The sequence below is a fragment of the Sarcophilus harrisii genome, chromosome 5 (assembly GCF_902635505.1).
Source record: "Sarcophilus harrisii chromosome 5, mSarHar1.11, whole genome shotgun sequence".
NCBI classification, from domain to species: domain Eukaryota; kingdom Metazoa; phylum Chordata; class Mammalia; order Dasyuromorphia; family Dasyuridae; genus Sarcophilus; species Sarcophilus harrisii.
This window is the reverse complement of record NC_045430.1, coordinates 46682687-46705359: the sequence shown is the minus strand read 5'-3', so window position 1 is coordinate 46705359 and position 22673 is coordinate 46682687. Positions and strand designations below refer to the sequence as shown.

General features: G+C 32.5%; 1 protein-coding gene and 1 pseudogene across 1 annotated transcript in view; both read left to right on the top strand.

Moving 5' to 3' along the window:
• METTL25 (methyltransferase like 25) overlaps window positions 1–22673 on the top strand; it is a 160923-nt gene that overhangs the window by 127671 nt on the left and 10579 nt on the right. The window contains exons 8-9 of the mRNA XM_003770965.4: window positions 8684–8757; window positions 18867–18960. Coding sequence (XP_003771013.1) covers window positions 8684–8757; window positions 18867–18960 — 168 coding nt within the window. The remainder of the gene's footprint in view (window positions 1–8683; window positions 8758–18866; window positions 18961–22673) is intronic.
• LOC105750664 lies at window positions 1129–8677 on the top strand (annotated as a pseudogene).

Sequence of the window (22673 nt, the reverse complement as noted above, 5' to 3'; positions counted from 1 at the left end):
CTGCTTGGTCAGTCTTTTATGACTGCATCATGGCTTCCTTTGTTTTGTATAACATCTACTTAAGGATTTTGTTTAAGGTCACTTTAAAAGTAAATTGATGGAGACTTCCAGTGCTAAAATGGCAAAGGAAGGAAGGAACTTTCTGAAACCCTCTCAAATCTCCCTCCAAACAACTAGAAAAAATGCCTTAGAATTTTTCTAGGAGCAGGGGGAGCAGCTTACCAGCCAGGCAGGAAAGGTCTTTCTTACTGGAGAAGAACTGGAATGAGCATGCAGCAAGACTCCAAGGCTGGGGCAATCTACTAGCAAGATTCTATGCTCCTGCAAATCAGCCACCCCTTAGACAAGTGAGCAGCCTGTGCAGCACAGCAAAGTCCCATCCCAATGACTCAAACCTCAGCACTACTGACTAGTAATGAAGCTCTAATAGTGATCCTAGTAGCCCCAGGATCCTCTCAGCAGAAGAACCCTGTTTCCACAGAAACCCCATAGTAGGTCTCTGACCTTGGAACAGACCAGCAACAAAATCCCTCTTCCAGGGCCAGTCATCAGAAAGATTTCTACCATAACAATCCAGTAACAAGCCCCTATCCCTGGGGCAAGCCAGCAGCTAAACTCCATACCAAAAGGAGACCAAGAGGGAAGCCCCATCCCCCAGTTCAAACTTTCCAGAGAAAACTAACAGCTAAATACTGAAGCCCAGTGAAAGCCATCAGTAAGACCCAGAGGCCCAGCACAAAAAGCTTGGAACAATGCAGGATAAGAGCCCAATTCTTATATCAAAGCACCAAGTTACTAAAGATGGCAGAAAAAAAAAGGGAGCAAAAAAATAAAAAGAGCTTGACTAAAGAAAGTTTTATGGTGAGAGGGAGGATCACTGCACAGATTTTAAAAAAGGACACATGGCTACATGTGAAACCTCAAAGAAAAATTTGGCATTACACCCCAAAAGAAAATTCCTGGAAGAACTTAAAAAGGATTTTCAAAAGCACATGAGAGAAGTAGGAGAAAAATTGGAAAAAGAAATGAGTAATGCAAGAGAATCATGAGAAAGAGTCAGTAGCATGAGAAAAGATATACAAATATTTACCAAGAAAAATGAATCCCTGAAAAAATAAAATTGGCAAAATGGAAACGGAAGTACAAGAATTCATTAAAGAAAATAATTCCTTAAAAATAATAATTGAACAAGTAGAAACTAATTACTCCTTAAAACATCAAGACACAATGAAACAAAATCCAAAAGTAAGAAAAATAGAAGAAAATGTAAAATTTCTCATTGGAAAAGCAACTGACCAAGAAAATAGTTCCAGATATTATTGTTCAATAAGAAAAAGAAAGAAAAAAAATACAGGATAGAATTTTTAAATTATTGGACTTGAAAGCAGTGATTAAAACTAAAATAAAATAGTAACAAACTTTACAGTATTTTTTAAAGAAATTATCTATTTCCAACAGACTCTAGCAACAAGAGATAGAAAGATTCCATTTAAAATAACTATATATATAATCATATAAAATACTTGAGAGTTCACCTGCCAAGACAATTTCACCTACATTTATTCTATGCAATACCAATAAAAATTATCAAGAAATTATTTCATAGAGCTACAAAAATGAAAAAAAAATTCTTCTGGGCAAATAAAAACTCAACTATATCAAGGGAACCAATGGGGGAAAAATGACAGGTGGTCTACCTATGCCACATTTCAAACTGTTATCTAGCAATAATTATCAAATTATTATCAATCTGGTACTGGCTAAGAAATAGAGTGGTAGATCAATGGAATAGACTGGGTACAAATCACATTATATTAAGTTACCATAGTAATTTGTTATATGATAAACCCAGAGATCCAAGCTTTTGGAAGTAAAACTTTTTATTTGACAAAAGCTGCCAAGGAAACTGGATTATGGCAGAAAATAAGTATAAATCAACATATCATACCTTATAACAAGATCAAAATGGATATGTAAATTACACATAAAGGGTGATACCATAAGCAAATTAATATTATAGTTTATCTGACAGATTTATGGATGAGGGAAGAATTTAAGACTAAAGAGGATAGAGCATTGTAAAATATAAAATAAATAATATTGGTTATATAAAATTGAAAAGTTTTTACACGAACAAAATCAGGGAAAAGGACCTAATTGTACAAAAATATTTGTAGTAGCTCTTAGGTGATGAATAAGAATTGGACATTTTAAGGGTTATCCATTAATTGGGAAATGGCTTAATAAACTATGGTATATGCTTTTAATGAAATATTATTGTACTATAAGAAATGACATGCAGGATGATTTCAGAAAAACCTGGAAAGACTTATATAAACTGACAGATAGTGAAATGAACAGAACAAAGAGAAAATTGTATACAGTAGTAGTAATATTGTTTGATGAAGAACTGCAAATGATTTAGCTATTCTCAGCAATACAATGATCCAAGACAATTCCAAAGAATTTATGTGTTCTATCCCCCCAGAGAACTGATTTTGATTAGAGACTAAAACATATAATTTTTAGCCATATTTCATCTTTTTTCTTTTATTTTATTTTTCTTATACAAATGACTAATATGGAAATGTTTTACATAATTGCATATGTATAACCTATATCTCATTGCTTACTGTGTCAGGGTAGGAAAAGAAAGAATATAATATGGAACTCAAAACTTGAAATAAAAATGTTTTTAAAAATGGGAAAAGACAAAAGTTTTGAATATGTATGTATGTATATAAAAATAGGTAAATTGATGTCCATTTTTAAAAAGAAAAACAAGTCTTAATTATTAATTAATATAAAACATACATTGATATTACACCTTTTGCTTCTCTTCTTTATGCTGTAAGCTTAATCTATAAATCTTTCATTTGTATTGCCAGTTCTGGGCAATCACAGTTCAGGAAGAAATGAGATACAAAAGCTATCTGTGTATATATACAAGTTATAATTTGGAAGAAAAAGGTCTTGACATGTTAATAATAATAATTCTTTATTGGATTACTAATTAGTGTGTCCATATAAAGTAAAAAAGTGTGTTGTTGGCTGAAATGTAGAATTATATGCATAATTATCTCATCTTTAATGTCATGATGGCCTGGTATTTACCTCAATGAACCCTTCTTATAATTTTTTGTTAAACCCAATTTTAGAATTTCTATTAATATTTATTAGGATGCTATAATTTTACTCAAACCATAACTCAGAACAATTAGCTGGGGACAAAAATAAGTCTAAATTTTGATTTTATAGTTACAATGGGAAGACCATGGTTGTTGAAAGAGTCAGGACTCAAAAAGACTTCTACAAACCAATTAGGAAAGTAGGCTAAATTTTTGAGTTTTTTAAATAATTAAATGTAATGGGAATAAAAGTAAGCCCTAAAATTGGGTTCCAAAACTCAACTATATAGGTAGTACAGGATAAAAGAAGAGGATGACACAGGAAAAAGATGCAGAGATTTTAATTTTGATAATGTAGCAAGATCCACTTTTCCTAGGTGACTAATATATTTACTCCTCAAGAATTATTCAAGTAAAGGTTATCATATAGAAAAAGGATTAGACTTGTTTTACTTTCCCCTTTTAGCTCTTCCCCATCCCAAGACAAAAGTAGGAAGATCAGTGGAAGCCACAGAAGAGGCAGATTTCATTTCAATGTAATTAAAAGTTTCCTGCAATTAAAACTGTGAGGCAGGCCATCTCTGGAGATGAATATACTCCTTACAAATAAAGATCTTCAGGCAAAGGTGGGTAGATGGTAGGCAAGATTCTTATTCATGTATAGGTTGAAATAAATTACCTGTCAAATCTCACCCAATTCTCTGATTTGTGATTTTGTTCTCTTCATAGATTTCAATATGATTTTTGCTTTTACTACAACAGTAGATATATCTAAGGATTTTTTTAAAATATACACCACTAAATGAGAACTGTGGGTGACTAAAGTATTGAGGTAAATGAACCTATAATTTAGTAATTCATTTTTAAGATGAAAAAAAAATGCCTACTGGATATTTTGTGTAAAATAGCAGAGTCCAAATCATATAAGTAAGGTTTCATCCAGTGTAAACTTGTGATTAACTTTATGTTAGTTCTTGGGGGAAAGAAGGAGGAGGATAAAAATGAAATAGAAGTTAGTTACCAAGTGTCCATGACCAGCCTGATTTTCATTTATTTTACATATCAGACCTGCAAGTGTACTCATGTTACATTTTTCATTACTGTATAATTTCACTATCATTGCCTAACCACAAATAAAATTACAAACTTAAAACTTAAGATTTTTTTTTTGGACAAGACTAGTTTAAAATCTAAACAAGATTGTTGTATTTAATCATTTAGATATGGGGAAATGTAATACCAAGTCATTGATATAATTTACTGCAAATCCTCAAACCAGAAGGAATTTTGAAGGAAGGAAAAAAAAATACATACATATATTACATATATATATATATATATATATGTATGTATGTATATCCTGGTATTCTTTATAATATTACTCACTTTACAATCTATTTTCATATATATAAATACATCACATTTGAAAGTATGAATTTTTTTTATATCCCACTTTCCCATAATAACGCATCATTTTTATACAGTGCTATGTAATTTACAAAATGCTTTCTTCTATAGATCTATCTAAGGTAGGCAATTCAAGCATTCCTGTTCTATTTTCAGGAAAAAAAGTGAATCTCAATGGCTGCCTATTGTCACATTTCTACCTAATTGTCAGAACTAGGACCTTTCCCAACCCCAGAGCAATTAATCTTTCCATTGTACCCTGTGGCTTGCCCATGTTCCTCTACAAAAGGGAATAATGTGAAACAAAATATGTGTTTATGGACATATATTTACACACACATAAACTTAGGACCCTCATAAAATATTGTTAGTTTATTTATTTATTTTTTTGCTTTTGTCTCTTTCCTCGCCTTATAGTTTATACTTTCCTTTATTTTCTCTCACAGTTATAGTTCCTTTGAGTCCCAACTACAGAAGACCTTTTCAACTTTGGAATGGAAGAATTATAAAAAAGTGTCCTTAATGTGTGGATCATCATATTTGGAACAGCCAGTAATATACTGAATTCTCTGGTTTCTTTTGTTGTTATAATTATTTTTTTTCCTGAACTTGCAAACACCAACTAAAATGAGTACTTTTATATATAGCACAGAACATTAAAAAATGTATCATACATGAAACTGCAAATCTCTATAATGAACAGCTTGTTTTTCTTTTAAAATATGTAATAAATTCAACATGTAACTTTCAAAGCCTCCCATGTCAGAGTCTTTTGGTACATTAAAATAGTTTTTTAATTTAAAAAAATTCCTTCCTTACTTCCTCTACAGTCAAAATGAATCACCACATGGGTCCTGTCCAAAAATAGATATTTCATTATGCATTTTAAATCCATCTCCTCTCTGTTCCCTCTGGAATTATAGTTATTAACTTGATCATAGTTCATCCTTATATAGAGGTGTTCATCTTTGCACTATTGTTGGTAACTAAATTGTTCTTGTGGTTCTGCCTACTTCATTCTGCCTCAATTCATGCAGGACCTTCCACATTTCTCTGAACTCATACCTTTAATTATTTCTTAAGGTGTGATAACATTCCATTACATTCATATGCTATAATTTATTCATCTATTTCCCAATTGATTGGTGCCCTCTAACTTTGAAATTCTTTACACTACAAAATGATCTATTATAAATACTTTTGGACATGTGTCTTTCCTCTTTTCTTTCCTCTTTCCTCTTTTTCTTTCAGTTTTTTGTATTGTATAGGCCTAGCAGTGATGTTGCCGGGTCAAAGAATTTGCAAGGTTTAGTAACTTTTTGAACAGAGTTCCAAATTACTTCAGAATTACTTGACTAATTCCCAATAAAGGAAGCTGTATAGCACAGTGGAGAGTGCTAAAGTCAAGAAGACCCAAGTTCAAATTTGCCTCTAATATATAATAGTTTTGTGACTCTCAGAAAGTCTTTTAGCTTCTATTTACCTTAGTTTCTTCACCTGTAAAATAATAACATCTATCTCCTAGTATGGTTGTGAGCCTAAAATGCTATAATACTTTAAAAGCCACTATATAAATGCTAACTGTATTATATGGAACAATTTTTTACATGTTGAAAGTTGTGATATCTTTTTTTTTAATTGTTTTTTCATGCTCTAAATCATTATTGATCAGAGATATGCAAATTAAAACAACTCTGAGGGTCTACACACCTCTCAGATTGGCTAAGATAACAGGAAAAGAATGATAAATGTTGGAGAGGACATGGAAAAACTGGGACACTAATACATTGTTGGTAAAATTGTGAACTGACTTAGCCATTCTGGAGAACAGTATGGAACTATGCCCAAAAGGCTATCAGCCTGTACATACCTTTTAATCAAACAGTGTCTCTACTGGGCTTGTATCCCAAAGAGATCATAAAAAAAAAAAAAAAAAAAAAAAAAGAAAGAACCCTCTTGTGCAAAAATGTTTTTAGCAACTCCTTTTGTAGTGGCAAGGAACTGGAATCCGAGTAGATACCTATCAATTGGGAATGACTGACTAAGTTATGGTATATGAATGTTATGGAATATTATTGTCCTATAATAAACAATCAGCAAGATGATTTCAGAAAGGCCTGGAGTGAGTTCCATGAACTGATCCTAAGTGAAGTGAGTAGAACCAAGAGAATATTGTACGTAGTAACAACAAAATTATGGACGTGGCTCTTTTCAACAATGAAGTTTTTTAGACCAATTCCAATAGACTTGTGATTGAAAGAGCCGCCTGCATCCAGAAAGAGGATTGAATATGAATCACAACACAGTATTTTTGCCTTTTTTGTTGTTGTTTGCTTGCTTTTTGTTTTTTCTCATTTTTTTTCCTTTTTTGATCTGATTTTTCTTATGCAGCATGATAATTGTGGAACTATGTATAGAAGAATTGTACATATTTAACAGATTACTAGCTATCTAGGGGATGGGGTGAAGGAAAAGAAGGGAGAAAAAAATTGGAAGATAAGGGTCAATGTTGAAAACTTTTTGCATATATTTTGAAAATAAAAAGTTATTTAAAAAAAGAAAATTGCTTTTTCATATCTTTGTATCAATCTAGCAGAATGGGGAATGGGTTTTATCCTTAGATATCTCTCATATAAGACTTTTATCAGAGAAATTTTCAGCAGAGATTTCTTTTCCAGTTAACTTTTTCTTTTCCAGTTTTGACTTCATTAGTTTTATTTATGCAATTTTTTAGTTTCTTGTAACCAAAATTATCTATTTTTTTTCCTGAGAACTTCTCTAGCTCTTGTTTTTCCCTCTTTATATTTCTCGTTATTCCTCTGTTTGCATTTCAGTTTTTACTTCGATGTATCTTTTTTATCAGAAATTTTTAACCCCCTGGTCTATGCCAAGGTCTCCTTTGGCAGGATGGAATTGTTAAAGTTATCAAGAATAAGACCTACTTCAAGAAGTACCAGGTGAAATTCCAGGAAAAAAAGAGAAGGGAAATTGGATTATTATGCATGAAAATATTTGGTAATCCAGATTAAAAACAAGTATAACACACACCAAAATATAGGATGATAGTCTGAATCACTGAGATGTCATCTGGCACATTGCTTATTCCCATAATGAAAGGGATATTATCTGTGCTGCTTCTGACTATGTATAATATTAAGGTTGACCTGCCAAATTATGCTGCTCCTTATTAAACAGGCCTGCTACTGACCCCCAGGTTTCTCAACAGATATGGCATGGACAAGATTGTGAAGACCAAATGGTAGGGACTGGAAAGGAGTGCAATGTGGAAAGCATTGATGGTCAGCCTGGTGCTTTTACATCCTTCCTACCTGGATGCAGGTCTTGCCAAAGACCTACCACTGGACACAAAGCTGTTAAGAGAACTGTGGATGGTGGTTTGTCTATTTCTCACAGTACCAAAAGCCCTGAATATGATTCAGAAAACTAGAAATTCAGTGCTGAAGTACATCATAAACACATCATAGACCAAAATGTTGCAGATTGTATGTATTAACTTTTGGAAGAAGATGAAGATGCTAGCTATTGGAAGAAGATGAAGATGGTTATAAAAAATAATTCTCGCAGTACATAACAATAAAACTTATTGTGGAGGCAATGTACAAGAAAGCTCCTGCTGGCATACTGGGGAACCCAATATATGTAGAAAAACTCAAAAAGAAAAGATGGAACTGCCCCCAAATTTCCCTTGCCCAGAAGAACTGAGCTGTTCAGAAGAAGGGAAGTTTCCTTAGAGCCTAGCAATGCACAGCTGATACTTTAAAACATCAAAATCTGTCATTTTCTGTGAAGATTTTCAGATTAAGACAATAAATTTATTGAATAATAATAACCAAAAAAAAGAAGAAGAAGAAATTCTTGGAAGCCCTCTATTCCATTTTCTCCCTGTAACATTATACTCACTTTTACCAAATAGGCTTAACAGTTATATCTTTAATGCATGAATTAATTCTCTGTTGTTCCTTCTATTGCATTGTTAGTCCTCTAATGGATTATTTGGGCAGGATTATACCTCTTAGATTCTAACATGCTGCCATCTTCCCATTATTTCCAAGTCTTTATCTTTTTTTTTCTAAAATGTTTTTCCTGTTGTATAAATATTTATATATATTTTGGTTTTCTTTTTTTAGCTGGCCACTGAATCTTTGTTTTATCGTGCTGTCCTTCAAGAGATTATTAAAGAATGTTATGGCATTGCTGAATGGTAAGAAAATTTTAATCCAATTCCATTAAGTTATAACTGCAAGAAGCAAATTATTATTAAAGTTCAACTTGTGTAGTAGCAAATTATTTTTTTTATCAATGGATGAAGCTATATGTATAATAAAGTTGTTCCGTCAACTGCTGCAGTATGTAGATATTCTCTTAAATCCTATTCCTTAAATTCTTCATCACTAAAATGAGGACCATAATAATATCATCTTCCTATACTGCAGTGATATTGTGAGAATAATGGGTTAAATGGGCTTCAAAATTTAAGAGAGGATTGTTATTGGATATTATATATTATCATTATGTAATCCCCTCTTTTGTTTGCCTTGGATTTTTGTACCACTAAAATTAGAGAAGAAAAGGGGAATTAGTCAGCACTATGAGTCCAACTGCTGCTGTTACTAGGAATATAATCTTCCTCCTTCAGTAGGAGTGTGAATAGTGTCAACTGTGACTGAGTAGACAAAAGTCCCAGAATTGAAGAAGTCCAATCATTTGGATTCTTGTCTGCCATTCACTTGCTGAGTATCATAACCCTATCTCTTTAAAAGAAAACAAGTATTGGAAGAGTATGTAACATAATAAATATGAAAGTAAAAATCACTGTGAACATAAGTGTGAATAATATTATTCTTATTCCCAGAAATCATATATGTGCTTCAAGGGCATGTCTTTCATAAAGCCTTCTCTTTAATTAAGACCACTTTGACCAGATGGCTACCAGAAGAATAAAGCTGCTGGCTAGACATGACCACAGCACTCCATTACACAGCACACGTAACTCCCTTCGAATCTCTGCCTTCTATGACTAGGCAGTACAGTCTATTATTTCTCCTTCTCAAGCTGAGAGTTTGACTTTTTATTCTGTTTCTCTGTCTCTTTTCTTCTCTGTGGTCTACCCTGAATTCTCCTTTTTTCTAAATTTACTTTTTTCTACCTAAACAACATAATTCAACAGTTTATTTTACTATTCTTTTGTAATTATAAAACTGTATTAACAATTTTAACTTTTAATTGTATTTACCATGATTATAAAACAATTATATAATTGTGATTATAACATTCAATCCAAGTGCAGAGAGCTTCATAATTGATATAGGTAATATGTAACATATTACCAAGGAACAAGCAGCAGAAAAACAATCCGTTATCAAGGATGTGTATGGTTTGAAATGCATATGAAAGAAAACCTTCTAAACAGCTTTGTGACCAAAATCTGTCAGAGATAATTTAATAGCATTCAAGCATTTCTGCTTAGAGAGAGATTCTGAGGGATGGATTCCCTCTGAAAAACCAACAATTCTCTGACCCATGCAATTTCCAATTTACATTTTATAGAAATTATAAACTAGAAGCAGAATAAATTCTGGCAGCAAAGTAAAACAAAGAATCAAATAGAAACATAGGGCTTCAGATTGACAAAACAGAAAAAATAGTCATGTTAATGCCATTGCATCCTTGGAAAAAAAATGTTTTCCCCAAACTACTCCCACTGAGACTGTCCCTATTCAGTCTGGTCTGCTGTGAACCAGAAAAAGATATCTCCCTTGTTTTGAGTAATAAAAATTAGACTTCCCCACTCTTTAATTTTGTCATAATAAAAAGATATTTTCATTCTTAGCTTAGCTTTCATCAACTCTCTAATGATTGAATATCCGGAGAAATAAAATCACTCCTTGAAATTTAATCTTTTCTTTAAGGATTGATGATTCAAAAGAAACCAAAGACTTTAGAAGTGGACATTGTTACATTAGTCTTAATTTTTTAGAAACTAATAGCTGGCTCCCTAGTGTCAAATAGGAGAATTATTTAGCAACAAATAGGTCAGTCTTGTACAGGCTATGTCTGCAATTAAGCCTACCATTTCTCTCTGTTTATCATAATTGAAATTTAGCGTCATTTTGTCTAGTAATTATCCAAATGAAGGCATTTATGTTTAAGATAAAGAAGTATAACCAACATGGCTAATAAGGAATTTCATAGCTTGTGAACACCCAACATTGGGGAAGAAAATTGTGCCTAATGTGTAAGAAAAAAGTTTTTGAATTTTCACTGACTTGAAGCAAAGGGCACCATCATTTTTAATGAATCATTATAACCCAGCCATTGGAGAAATCTGAGTCATGTAAAGTTTCTATAATCATGAGTTATTTAGCCTAATTTCTTATTTTTAGGTTGCTGTATAAGAAAAAAAAATTTAAACCACATAAGAACTAGCTTGTAAAATGAAAACACAGAAACACAGTGAGGAAAATCAAGACTGTTTTGAAATGAATAAATGTGCATTTAAATTGAAAAGTTGTTCAGATATAGTTTAGAGCTCACCCTGTTAAGAGGTCCCCCATTTTCAGGGAATTAATTGACAATTTTTCTTCTACCTCTGTCTTTTTAAGTGTGCTTTTATAGTCTTAAAGATTTCATGTCGAGGAGTACATAAAAAGACTACAAAATAATTGCTGTCATAAAATAGTTTGAGATAATAGAGAAACTGAATTTCTTTCCTTAAGTTACTGTGGGTTTCCATTTTCCTTGTATATAGTGTTTGCCTGGTCTACCCTTCTCAAAATTCTCAGTCATTAGTATTATTTCTTAATTGCCTTGTGTTCTTTTCTTTTTTAAATTATGGTAACAAAAAATTCCAATTAGTTGAGTCCCATATCATTCACAAACTTTTTGAAAATGCCTTTTTAAAGAACATGACTCACAAATGAAGATTTGCAGAGCTGATAAAAACTTGAAGGTAACCCATAGAAGACATCAAGATTGTTTGCTTTTTTTTGTTCTGTCAGAACAGAGAAACAGACAAACAAAAAATCCCTTGTAAGGAGAGATGATGTTAAGTTCTGCTGGTTAGGTTAGCCAATTAACCAGACCTTCTCTAAGGAGTAGAGATGGACATGCACTGCAGACCACCTTCTGGAGTTCTGAGAGTTACATTCAGCCATAAGTTCTGTTCTTTCACTTTCAAGTTGGCCCCAGTGATTTTACCTTTGTTGGTGTTCAGTCATTTCAGTCATATCCATCTCTTTGTGATCCCATTTGGGGTTTTCTTGGCCAAGATACTGGAGTGATTTTCATTCCTTTCTCTAGTTTCTTTTAAAGATGAGAAACTGAGTCAGACAGGATTAAGTTAAACCCATTCTACATCCTACATCACACAATTACTAAGTTTTTGAGGCCAGATTTGAACTTGGAAAGATGAGTCTTCCTGATTCTGAGCCCAATGCCACCTAGTTACCCTTATGATTTTGTTTAGGTTTATATAATATATATATATATATATATATATATATTTTAAAATTCTCCTTTCATTAAGTCCTATGCTTACTCTCCATTTCCTCCTTGACTTTGTAATTTTCTTACAATTTTCTGAGTTATTTCCTATTCAGTCAGCCTTATGATTATCCAGTTTTTGATTGCCCTTCCCAGTGATCATGGTCAAATAGTAATAGAGAAGTCTTTACTTCATTACAGAAAGCTTTTACTCAGACTTCCCTTTCTGTAGGTATTCCATCAAAGAGCTGAAATGAAAGGTGTAGTAGTGCCTAATAGATACAAAGTATTATTATTTTCAGTACTGTCAAAAATGGTTAAGGCTGTCCTAAATAGTACTCAGTTCCCCATCACTTTAGATCTTCAAACAAAGTCTGAATGATAATTTCTCAGGGATATTATAAAATGCATGTTTCAGATATGGTTGGTCAAATAAAAGCAGCATATTTAAAATACTGTAGGAATCTTAAAGTAGCTATAACTGTTAACATTCCTGAGTGAAAGATTTAAGAATGTTTGTTTTGAGTAACTACAGAATGATAATATATGGGATATACTTCAATCCACTTTCATATACTCAAGAACTGAGAAATGATAACTTAAAATCTTCTAGATGTGGCAAAATGATCATGAAAACATCCAAAAGAAACTTAAGCAATTATTGATACATGTTGAGACTTGGGATATGATGGAGAGATATGATTAAGGGAAGACAAAAGAAATTCAGTTTTGAATAATATCTGTAATGTGTACTTTTAAAAATAAATTTCAGAACCTTCTTAGACTAAATATTGTTTTTTCTCAGCTGGACATATCCCTAGAACTTTTCCCAGTGCTAAGCACAGAGTATGTGCTCAATAAATTAATTGAATTGGATTAAAACACTAGAAGTACTTGTTTATTCAATCCTGAATAGCACCTTCCTCCATAATATTCCCAGTACATAGTCATCCATAAAGCTCCATGATAAACTAGCTCCCTAGGTCTTGCCTTTCAACTTTTGAAGAGCTTTATTTTTAGAATGTTTTTGCCCAAATTGACTTCTCTATAATGAAAGGTAATAGAACTCAAAAAGTGACTCCATGCCCTCTGAGCTTAAAGATTTAGAAAAAGGAAAAAATTTAGGAAAATTTCATAATTGTGAAAATATTTTAAAAGAGATTATTAATGTGTGATCATTATAGTCAAATCATCTTGAATTCAATGGAAAAATTATCATAAAATTTAGTCTGAAATTGCTAATTCCTAATTACTCCCATCCTGTCTTCTTCCTGTTATTATAAGGTTTGATAACATTTTTGTCTTTGCCCCCCTTTTCTTCTCTCTCATTTATTTCTTAATTATCTCACTTGGTGCCTACTTCTTCAATTAACACCAAGAATCATGAACATTAGATCTAAAGACTTTTTAAAATCATTTCCCTCAACCCATAGAAATTTACATATTTACCAAAAGTTGCATAGCTGTTCAATAATTGTATCACTAACAACCTGCTGCACATTTCTACATGGACATTCCCTTAAACAATTCAAGCTCAAAATGTCCAAAATGAGATTTATTATTTTTGCCACAAATCTCCAAACTCCTTCAAACTTTTACATTTCTGTTGAAGGCACTTCCATCCTTCTACTTACTCAAATTTATGACCTCAAGGTCAATCTCTTTCTTTTCCTCTACCCATCATATTCAATCAACCAAGTCTTAGAATTTCTAATCCCACATCATTTCAATTATCCATTCTGTACCCTTCATCGGCCAACCAAGTTCAAAAACTCATTATCTCTTGCTGTATATCTCTCTATATTGTAGCCAAAATGACCTGTATACAGTCCTCCAATTGACAGTCTTTCTCCAACTTTTCTTGTGTTTTATCCCTTCTCACTTTTGCCTCTTTGAATCCCATCTTCCTTCAAGGTTTGTCTCAAACACCATTTCCTCCTTGAAGGTCATGGTCTTAGTCATTAACACTCTCTCCCCTTCCCTTTTTAAATTAACTGGTATTTATATATCTATGTGTATTTTGTAAACAGCAGGAGGATATAAGCTACTTGAGTAGTAAAGGTGGTTTTGTTTTTATTTTGTACTACTTGCATCTAATGCAATGTCAGAACTCTAATAATTAATATTCATAATGAAAATCTGAAAATTTAAATTGTTTCCCTGCCTAAGAAGCTATTTCATACAAAACTAACACATGAAAAAATTAGCATATTAAATACAGTATAGCCTTTATAAGACTGGGGGGAAAATGTAATTTATATTTCAAAAAAAGAAGATTATACGAGGAAAGTGATGTTGGATTTGACATTAAATCCATAGTTTATCAAGATAAATTCTACTGGAGTAGAGCATATAGGCAATGTTTCAAAATGCAAAAAAAAAAAAAAAAACCAATCAGAACTACTGAAGATTATTTTATTCCATTGGGAGAACCAACAGTCTTTATATTATTTCAAGAAAATTTTATCAACATTATGATTATAACAATTATATATTAACTTCTTTTGGCCACATATTGATGTGGCCTAGATAATATACCATATCAACTTTACTTATATATAATTCTGATCATGTTGCTCTGCTGTTCAAAGCCCATCAATGATTCCATGGTGCTTGCCAACTCAGTTTCTAATTGTCCTTCCTTCCATCAAAGTTTGCTTCACTCTCACACTACTCTTCTTTTCTAGCCATATTTCACAGTACTGTACCCATAGCATCTGCTGCAGCCAAATTTAAATACTCATTGTCTCCAGTACATATTTATTTATTTCTCACCTTTATGTTTTTGTTCAAACTCTTCCTTCCCCTGGAAGTCACCCCAGCCCCAACTACAGAGCCACCTATTGAAATCCTCTACCTCCTATAAAATCTTAGTCAGATGCCTTCTCCATGAAGCATTTACTGATTTCTCCAAGGAAAACTTGGATTTCCTTCCTCAGACCTTGCATAGCCATCTGTTTATAGCTTTCTTTCATCAATTTTTTTTATGATTACTTATTAGGAACAGTTACCTTATAATTACTTACTGGGAAGTTTTTCTCATATTGAAACATTACCTTTCAGGCATTTCTAACTTCAGTGTCACAAAGAAGGAAACTATAACTTAATTGCCTCACTTTCCCTTGGGATCATGTATACTTTTCTGTCCATAGTGGGTTGAGTTAAATTTTCTTCATCTATCTGTAACTATAAAATATAAACCTGAAAAATAAGTCAGTCGCATCTCAATTTATAATTCATGTGATTTTTTTTGCAAGTAGTTAAACTTACAGAACTCATTAATTATTTTAAGAGCATATGCCTAGTTGATATTATTTAACTGGAAATGACTTCCAAGTGAAGTGAAGATTCTGCTCTTCTCTGTAAGTTTAATATTATGAAACAAAATTCCCAGAACTATTGACTAGTGACAAGCTGAGAACCACACAGAAAAGAACCCTTGAAATCTTTCCATTTGGCAGCAAAATTCAACATCCAATCTCAAAGATGAGGATTAGAAAATCCTTATCCAGGCCTTTTCCTCTTGTAATTGGGTGGTTCTGACACTTCATGGCCCTATTTATAGGGTTTTCTTGCTAAATGTCCTGGAGTGGTTCGCCATTTCCTTCTCCAAGTAATTTTACAGATGAGGGAACTGAGGTAAACAGAGTTAAATGACTTGCACAGATTATGTAGTGGATAAAAAGTTGGACCTAATGTCAGGAAGACCTGATTTCAATTGTGGCCTCAGATACTTTCTAGCTGTGTGACCTAGGAAAAGTCACTTAGCCTCATTTGCTTTAATCCAAGAGAGAAGGAAATGGAAAAACACCCTAATATCTTTGCCAAGAAAACTCCATGGACACTATAGTCCATATGATTTTGGAGAGTCAGACACAATTTAACAACAACAATAATTTTAAAGCCAAAAATGTAGTGCAGGAATAGAACATATGTTTTGTATGCATAAGGCCTTTGTTTCTATCTCCAGAGCTCTATTCCTTTTTTTGGCAACTGGGTGGTACAGTGGATGGAGTGCCAGGTCTGGAGTCAGGAAGATTTGTTTCCCTTGGTTCAATTCTATGTGACTCTAGGCAAGTGATTTATCCCTTTTTGCCTCAGTTTCTTCATCTATAAAATGAAATGGAGAAGAACATGGCAAACCACTCAAGCATCTTTGTTAAGAAAACCACAAAGGAGATCATAAAGAGTTAAATACAAAAAACGGAACATAAAACCTTTTCTGTTACGCTTCTTGCCCAAACTATTCTATAAGTAGGATTATTGAATGAATTGATAGGTTTTTATTCATTGTGACAGTCTTCTGGATAATATCAGGCTACTTAGATGCAGGCCTATAAGATAACATTCTATAATGTTAAGTATGAGTTGAAGAAGTGGGCTACAAGTAAGATAGATAAGGAATAATAGAAAAGAGAAGAGGAGAGGAGAACAGAAAAGAGGAACAGAGAGAAGAAAAGGAAGGAAAGGGAAACTGTTGCTCATCAGATATGGAGATGCATATTATAAAATTAGGAAGGGTAGGGAACTTTTGCTTGAAATAACAGAATCAAAATGCCAAAAGCTTTCATTCAATTGGCATGGTGCTCTGAAGCTAACAAAATAAATTTAATAGGAAAAAAATGGAAAATTCCATACTTGGATCTTTTAAAAAATCATCTGCATAAATACAGAATGGAGATGTGATTATAATGCTGATTATGTGAAAAAGGACTGGGGGGGGGGGGTTAGAGAACTAAATCTTTTGTAGTGTCTACAGGGACCTTTTAATACCTTAAAAGTATTAATAAAATTATATTTATAATATAAATATAAAATTTATATTATATAATATAAAATTATTCCATTTTAGGAAGGACTATAGGTATCTGGCATGCAATTAAAGGAGAAGAAAAATAAAACCATTTCATATAAGGAACTAGAAATATTTAACCTAGAGAAGAGAAGGCATCATGATAACTTTAAATAATTTGAGTTATGTTCAAGGGCAGTTAGACTTGTTCTAGGAAAAACTCTAATCAATAGGAGGCAAAGTTTCAGTATAAGAGAGGAGTGAGATTCTCATCACTAGAACTGTTCAAAAAAGAGATAAAACAACCAGAAGATTGATAAATTTAATTACATCAATTGAGTTTTAGCCCAATTTTCTTAGACAATGACTTCTAAGATATCTTCTTAGAATTATATATTTAGATTTAGAAAGGACATAAGATATATAATCCACCCCACCCCCCTTTTTTGAGAGATGGGGCAATTAAAGCCCAAAGTCACAAACATAGTGGGTAACAGAGCCAGAATTTAAACTTGGCTCCTCTAACTCCAAATCTACCTCTTCCAAAACTCAGTAATTCTTTGATTTGATCATATGTTATTTGCTAGGCACTATAGGGGAATAAAAAACCCAAAACTGAGCCCTTAATCTCTTGAAGTTCATGACCCCATATCATAACCGAATGTGGGGTCATGAAATTAATATTTACTGTCTGATTTGTATGCTTACTTTATATATCTGTATACCAGAATCATGTAAAAATTGAGGCAAAAATGGCCTCAATTAAAAAGCTCTGTTTTAGAGGCAATATGCCATGATCTCCCAGGAATTTAGCTAGACAGAGCAGATGGGAGTACAAGTATATAGTGTATGCAGGTACCTGAGTAGTTTGGTTTGACTGGGATAGTTGATGTCTTACATATCAATATAGTCACAAAGGTTAGAAAGGGCTAGTGAATCCCAAATTCTAAAAGACCTTGAACTAACAGGATAAAGAGTTTTAAACACCATACTCTGCCCAGAACACTGAAAAAAGAGGAAAAATAACATAATTATTATATGTTAGAAAGAGTAACTTGTCACCTACTTTTTCAACTCACACTTAATGTTATAGAGTGTTATCATGTAGACCTTCATGTAGGTTTAACTGATACAGATACTACACAGATATGTAAAAGAGATAAGAAAAAGAATAGGCCAGAGGCATCATGGTCAGTTAGGAAAAAACCCAGACATGAGATGATAAAAGCATTCTTCTTAGGATGGACTTCTTAGGAGTGGAAATGGGATTAGAAAGGAATGAGCAAGAGAGAGAACAAAGGAATAATTGATAAGACTTGGTGATTAAAAATGAGTAGTAATATACAATACAATTTCAAATCCAATTAAGCTTTTGGTGGGTTATGATAGTGATCTGAGCTTCTGTCTCTACATTTATTTCATATTTCTGAAGCTGTAGACCAAATTATAGGGGGTTACATTCTGGAATTGTATAATTTGAATAAGGAAACTTAATTCTTCAATTTCCAATAACCCAAACACACATGCACAAACATTGAAGGGCATATATAATATCAATAAACCCAAACTCTGCATATTAGACTTGATCAATTGCAGGCGTTGAAAATGTCCTTTCCATATGTATTGAATTCTTGCCACTATTTGCAGTTGTTGCAATGAAGTGGGCACTGTGAGAACGAACCAGTAAATTACAAATGTGTTTTGTAACAGAATAACAATTCCTGCAAGGCATCTAGTTCCAGAAAAATATCAGATTTTTTTAGAAAACTATTTGAAATAAATGGTTTTGTTTTATATTACTTTATCTTCCAATGTAGTATTTTTAAACATATTTTTCAAATTAAATTTAAAGCAAAACAAATTTTTAAATAATTTGTAACAATTTTTAAAAAGCAAAATGGAGACTATTACTACTTTTAGATTGTCTGTAGTTTATGCTTTTATCTAATAAATACTCAATAAATGTTTTTGATTGAATATTAAATTTGTACATATTATTTGAGAAAAGTATGAGATAATTCAATTTTATCTTTCAGTGATAAGCATGTTGGTAAAGTTTATTCCAAGTCTACTTCCTTTTTGGATTATGTCAGAAAATCTCTGAAGAAACTTGAATTAGATGACTCCAAGGTTGGTACTCAATTAATTACCCAATGTTTTACTGAATTACAAGACATTGAATGAAGTGAAGTGTCATATAATACTTTGCTTATATTTTCCATCCACGGTCTTTACGAGAAACATTAAGTTGTGAAAAGAACAAACCATAAAACAGTGTGCTATCCTGTGAACATTCAGAGGACTCACCATTTTGTATTTTGTATTTACATAGCTAAAAAGAAAATAAGTCTGATACAACATGTTTTGTGAATGAAAATTGATGTGGCTGATATATACTGATTGATGGTAGGCATCAAATGTTGTGTTTTGGTCATGTGAAGAATTCACCATGGCTATTCTCTTTGGCAAAAGTATGTTTATTTAGAGGAATAGGCTATAAATTCACACTAGGAATGATAAATATGAAATAGAGTGGGAGAGCATATAAAAAATAAGTTCCTCAGTGGAACTCAAAATTATCCAGCCTTAGCTGGCAGATTAAAATCTGAAAAGGACTTAGCACCCTAAAAGAGTTAGCTATAAGGAAAAGTGGAGTCAGGAGAGACACCCCAAAGCATGCATGGGGTTAGTAGATACCACATGAAATGAGAAGGGGTAAAGGGAACGGCACCACGAGGCAGAGTGCTGTGGAAGACTGACTCACAGGAGGGCAACATCAAAGCCATAAGCTGTTTTATAGGGAAAATTTAGCATTAACTGACTTGACATAATGAATTTCTGACTGGATTATCTTCACAGAGGGTGGGATTATTTCTGATCTCTATTATGAGAACCATCTTCCTGCCTGCCCTAGGAAATAATTTTTATCAATGTTTCAGTTTCTCTCTGCCAACCATACCCACCATTCAGGACCTCATCAAAAATGAGACTTAGAAGCAAACTAAATAGGAATTGATTTAACTTAGAAATCTTTTTATTTTAAATATACAGAAATTAATTATTTTATTTTTGCATATTTTACTAATTTAAGAGCTAAATTTCTTCTCTCTTAAAAACAAATTAGTAAATTAGTTACTTAATTAATTTGCCTTTGAATGAGAGTATCTTGGAAATAAAACTACATGAAACATTGAAAGTAATAATTGAGATTATTTTGTGTCAGCTAAAAAAAAAAAGTTGTTAAATGGAATTATTTATTCTAGCATAGGAAAGGCAACACTTTTCCATTTACAAGATATATGTCATTCTGTAATAGGAATATTAAGATGTTTGAAACATCATAATAATTTAAAAGGTATATAAACTAAATTGTGGTTGTGGGAGGTGATTCTTGCTTAGGTCTGGGTTGGGAGAAATCAATATTGAGGTCCCTACCAACTCTGAGATTTATTGATTCTAAAAATCAGAGAAAAATCTTAAAAGAAAAAAAATTTTAAGAATTGTTGTGTCAACAAGAAGCTAAGAAATAATAGAGCCACAGCAGAATGGGATGATGTTTTTAATTCTTGAACTATGTTTCCAAAAATCCACTGAAATCAAAGTAGGAAAATATATTTGGCAAAACTTCTACTTGGAAGTAATGTAGTTTTATAATAAGTATTTAGTGTCTAATTGGCACAGATCATATCCCATTGACCTCCAAAAATGTTTTTTATGCCTCTTTATAAAATAGTGTGGTTAATTTTCAATTCAATTTGATAAATAGATATTAAGCACTTAAGTTGTGATGGAAACTTGCTAAGTACTAGGATTACAAATAAGAAAAAGAAAGACAATCCCTGCCCTCAACAAACTTAGAGTCATTTAAGGAAGACAGCACAAAAGGGAGCTGAAAAGTGGGGCGAAGCAAGACTTAGTGTAATCTGACTGAAGGAATTAGATGTTTCATGGAATCTAAAACCAGGGAAGCTGCTGATGGAAAATGAAGTTGCCCCCAAATTTTGGTAATCTTCTACTAGAGTTTAAAAGATGGAAAGCATCTAGAGGGGAAATGGTTACAGTAAAGGAAAATAAAGGGAGATAGAAAAACCATGGACGAAAAGATGGACATAAAATGTCCATCAAATTTGTCCACAAAATTGAAAAGTCGGTAAGTAAAGTGAAAGGAAATAAATAAATACAGAAAGAGAATGCGGGGAAAAAAGCAAAGAAGCTAAATAAATGTCAGGAATACCTAGAATATTTAAATAGAACTCAACTTCATTTAATATCCATCTTATATTTCCTGAGCCTTGTTATTACAATGTAGAAAGGAATGTTTTAACCACAAGCAACTAAAAACAAATTCTACTATCTAGTTTAATCCATAAACAAAATCACATCATTGCTCACTTGAGTTTCTAATCATTGAAGAGGACAACATGCCTTCAGAAGCCTTTTGATTAAGTTGGTGTTAGAGCTTCCTAATATTTACAAGTTATTACATTTATACAAATCAATCTGTGTTGAACAAATATATATCAGTGTGTCTCTGATCTTGTAGTGAACATCTGTTAACATTCAAAATTATGTAAACAAGGGAAGTGTCTTGAAAATCTTCTAACATGCTTCTGGACAGGTTCTTTACCCTGAAAAATTACTTGAAGACGTGTCAAGTAAAACAGAGCACTCTCAGGCAAATCATCATTCCAAGTAGGCCTATCTGCATGTGTTAGATTTATGTTTGACTGATGTCCAACCTCAAAGAGGAGTCCAAGGTGACAAGTCCCAAAGTCATTTATGAAAGACAGCCTTGGGCCTTCTCACTTAGATAGCACATTTGTCATTCTAGCAGTTCCATTTGGAAGAGAGGCAAAGGGACTGCCAACATTTTCATCATAAATTCCATTTTTTAAAAATGAAAGTCTCTAAAATATCGCTAGTTAAAGTGATCTCCCTAATAATTTATGAATATAAAATTCTGGAAAAAATATATCTTAAGAATGTATTTTTAGGAACCTAGGGAACTTGATATTAAAAATGGTCCCCATTTAGTGAATTCTTTCATTTTTGTATCTTCTGAATGAATTAGCTGCTTCAGTAATTGAATACTGTTATAGATTCTTAAAGTTGTGTTTTGTACTCTGAAGGAAAAGTGACATCTGACTGTATATATTTCAGGATACCAACTATACCATAGTAATATGTTCACAAATACCTTTTTGTATGAAATGACCTCATAATAAAAGTACTATAGTTCTTTTTAGTATCATTCTGATAAAGATGTTCCTTCTTGTAATAAATTTGTAAAACTGGCCAATGTGTAACTATAATCACAAAGTCCTCATATTCACGACTCATAGTATCAATAGTATTTAGACATATAACTAAACTAACCACTTCTCCTCAAGCTTTTTATTCTATGAATCTCTTTCTTCTTTCTGAGGAAAAGTTCAGAGAACTCTTTATACTTTTCTTGTTCCTGAATCAATGACTTTTGCTTTTCAGAATATTTATTAAATCTCAGATCTCATTCTGTCTTATTCTGTCTCTCTTCTCTTCTTTTTCTACATTCTCTTTCTTTTTTCTCCTCTCTCTGTCTCTCTCTCTCTCCCCCTCCTTTGACTCTCTGTCTCTCTCTTTCTTTCTGTATGTCTTTCTCTTTTCCTTATCTCTCTCCCTCCTTCCCTCATAAGTCTTTAAATTTATCTCTTTTGGGGAGAGGGGGCATCAGTAAGGATTAGAATATTGAATAGGATAGGATAGGATAGAAAGAAGGGATTTAAGTAGACAATTAACATAGAATCTCAGACTTGGAAGGTACCTGAGAGTCTGTCTAGTCCAACTTATACTGTTTCTCTGAT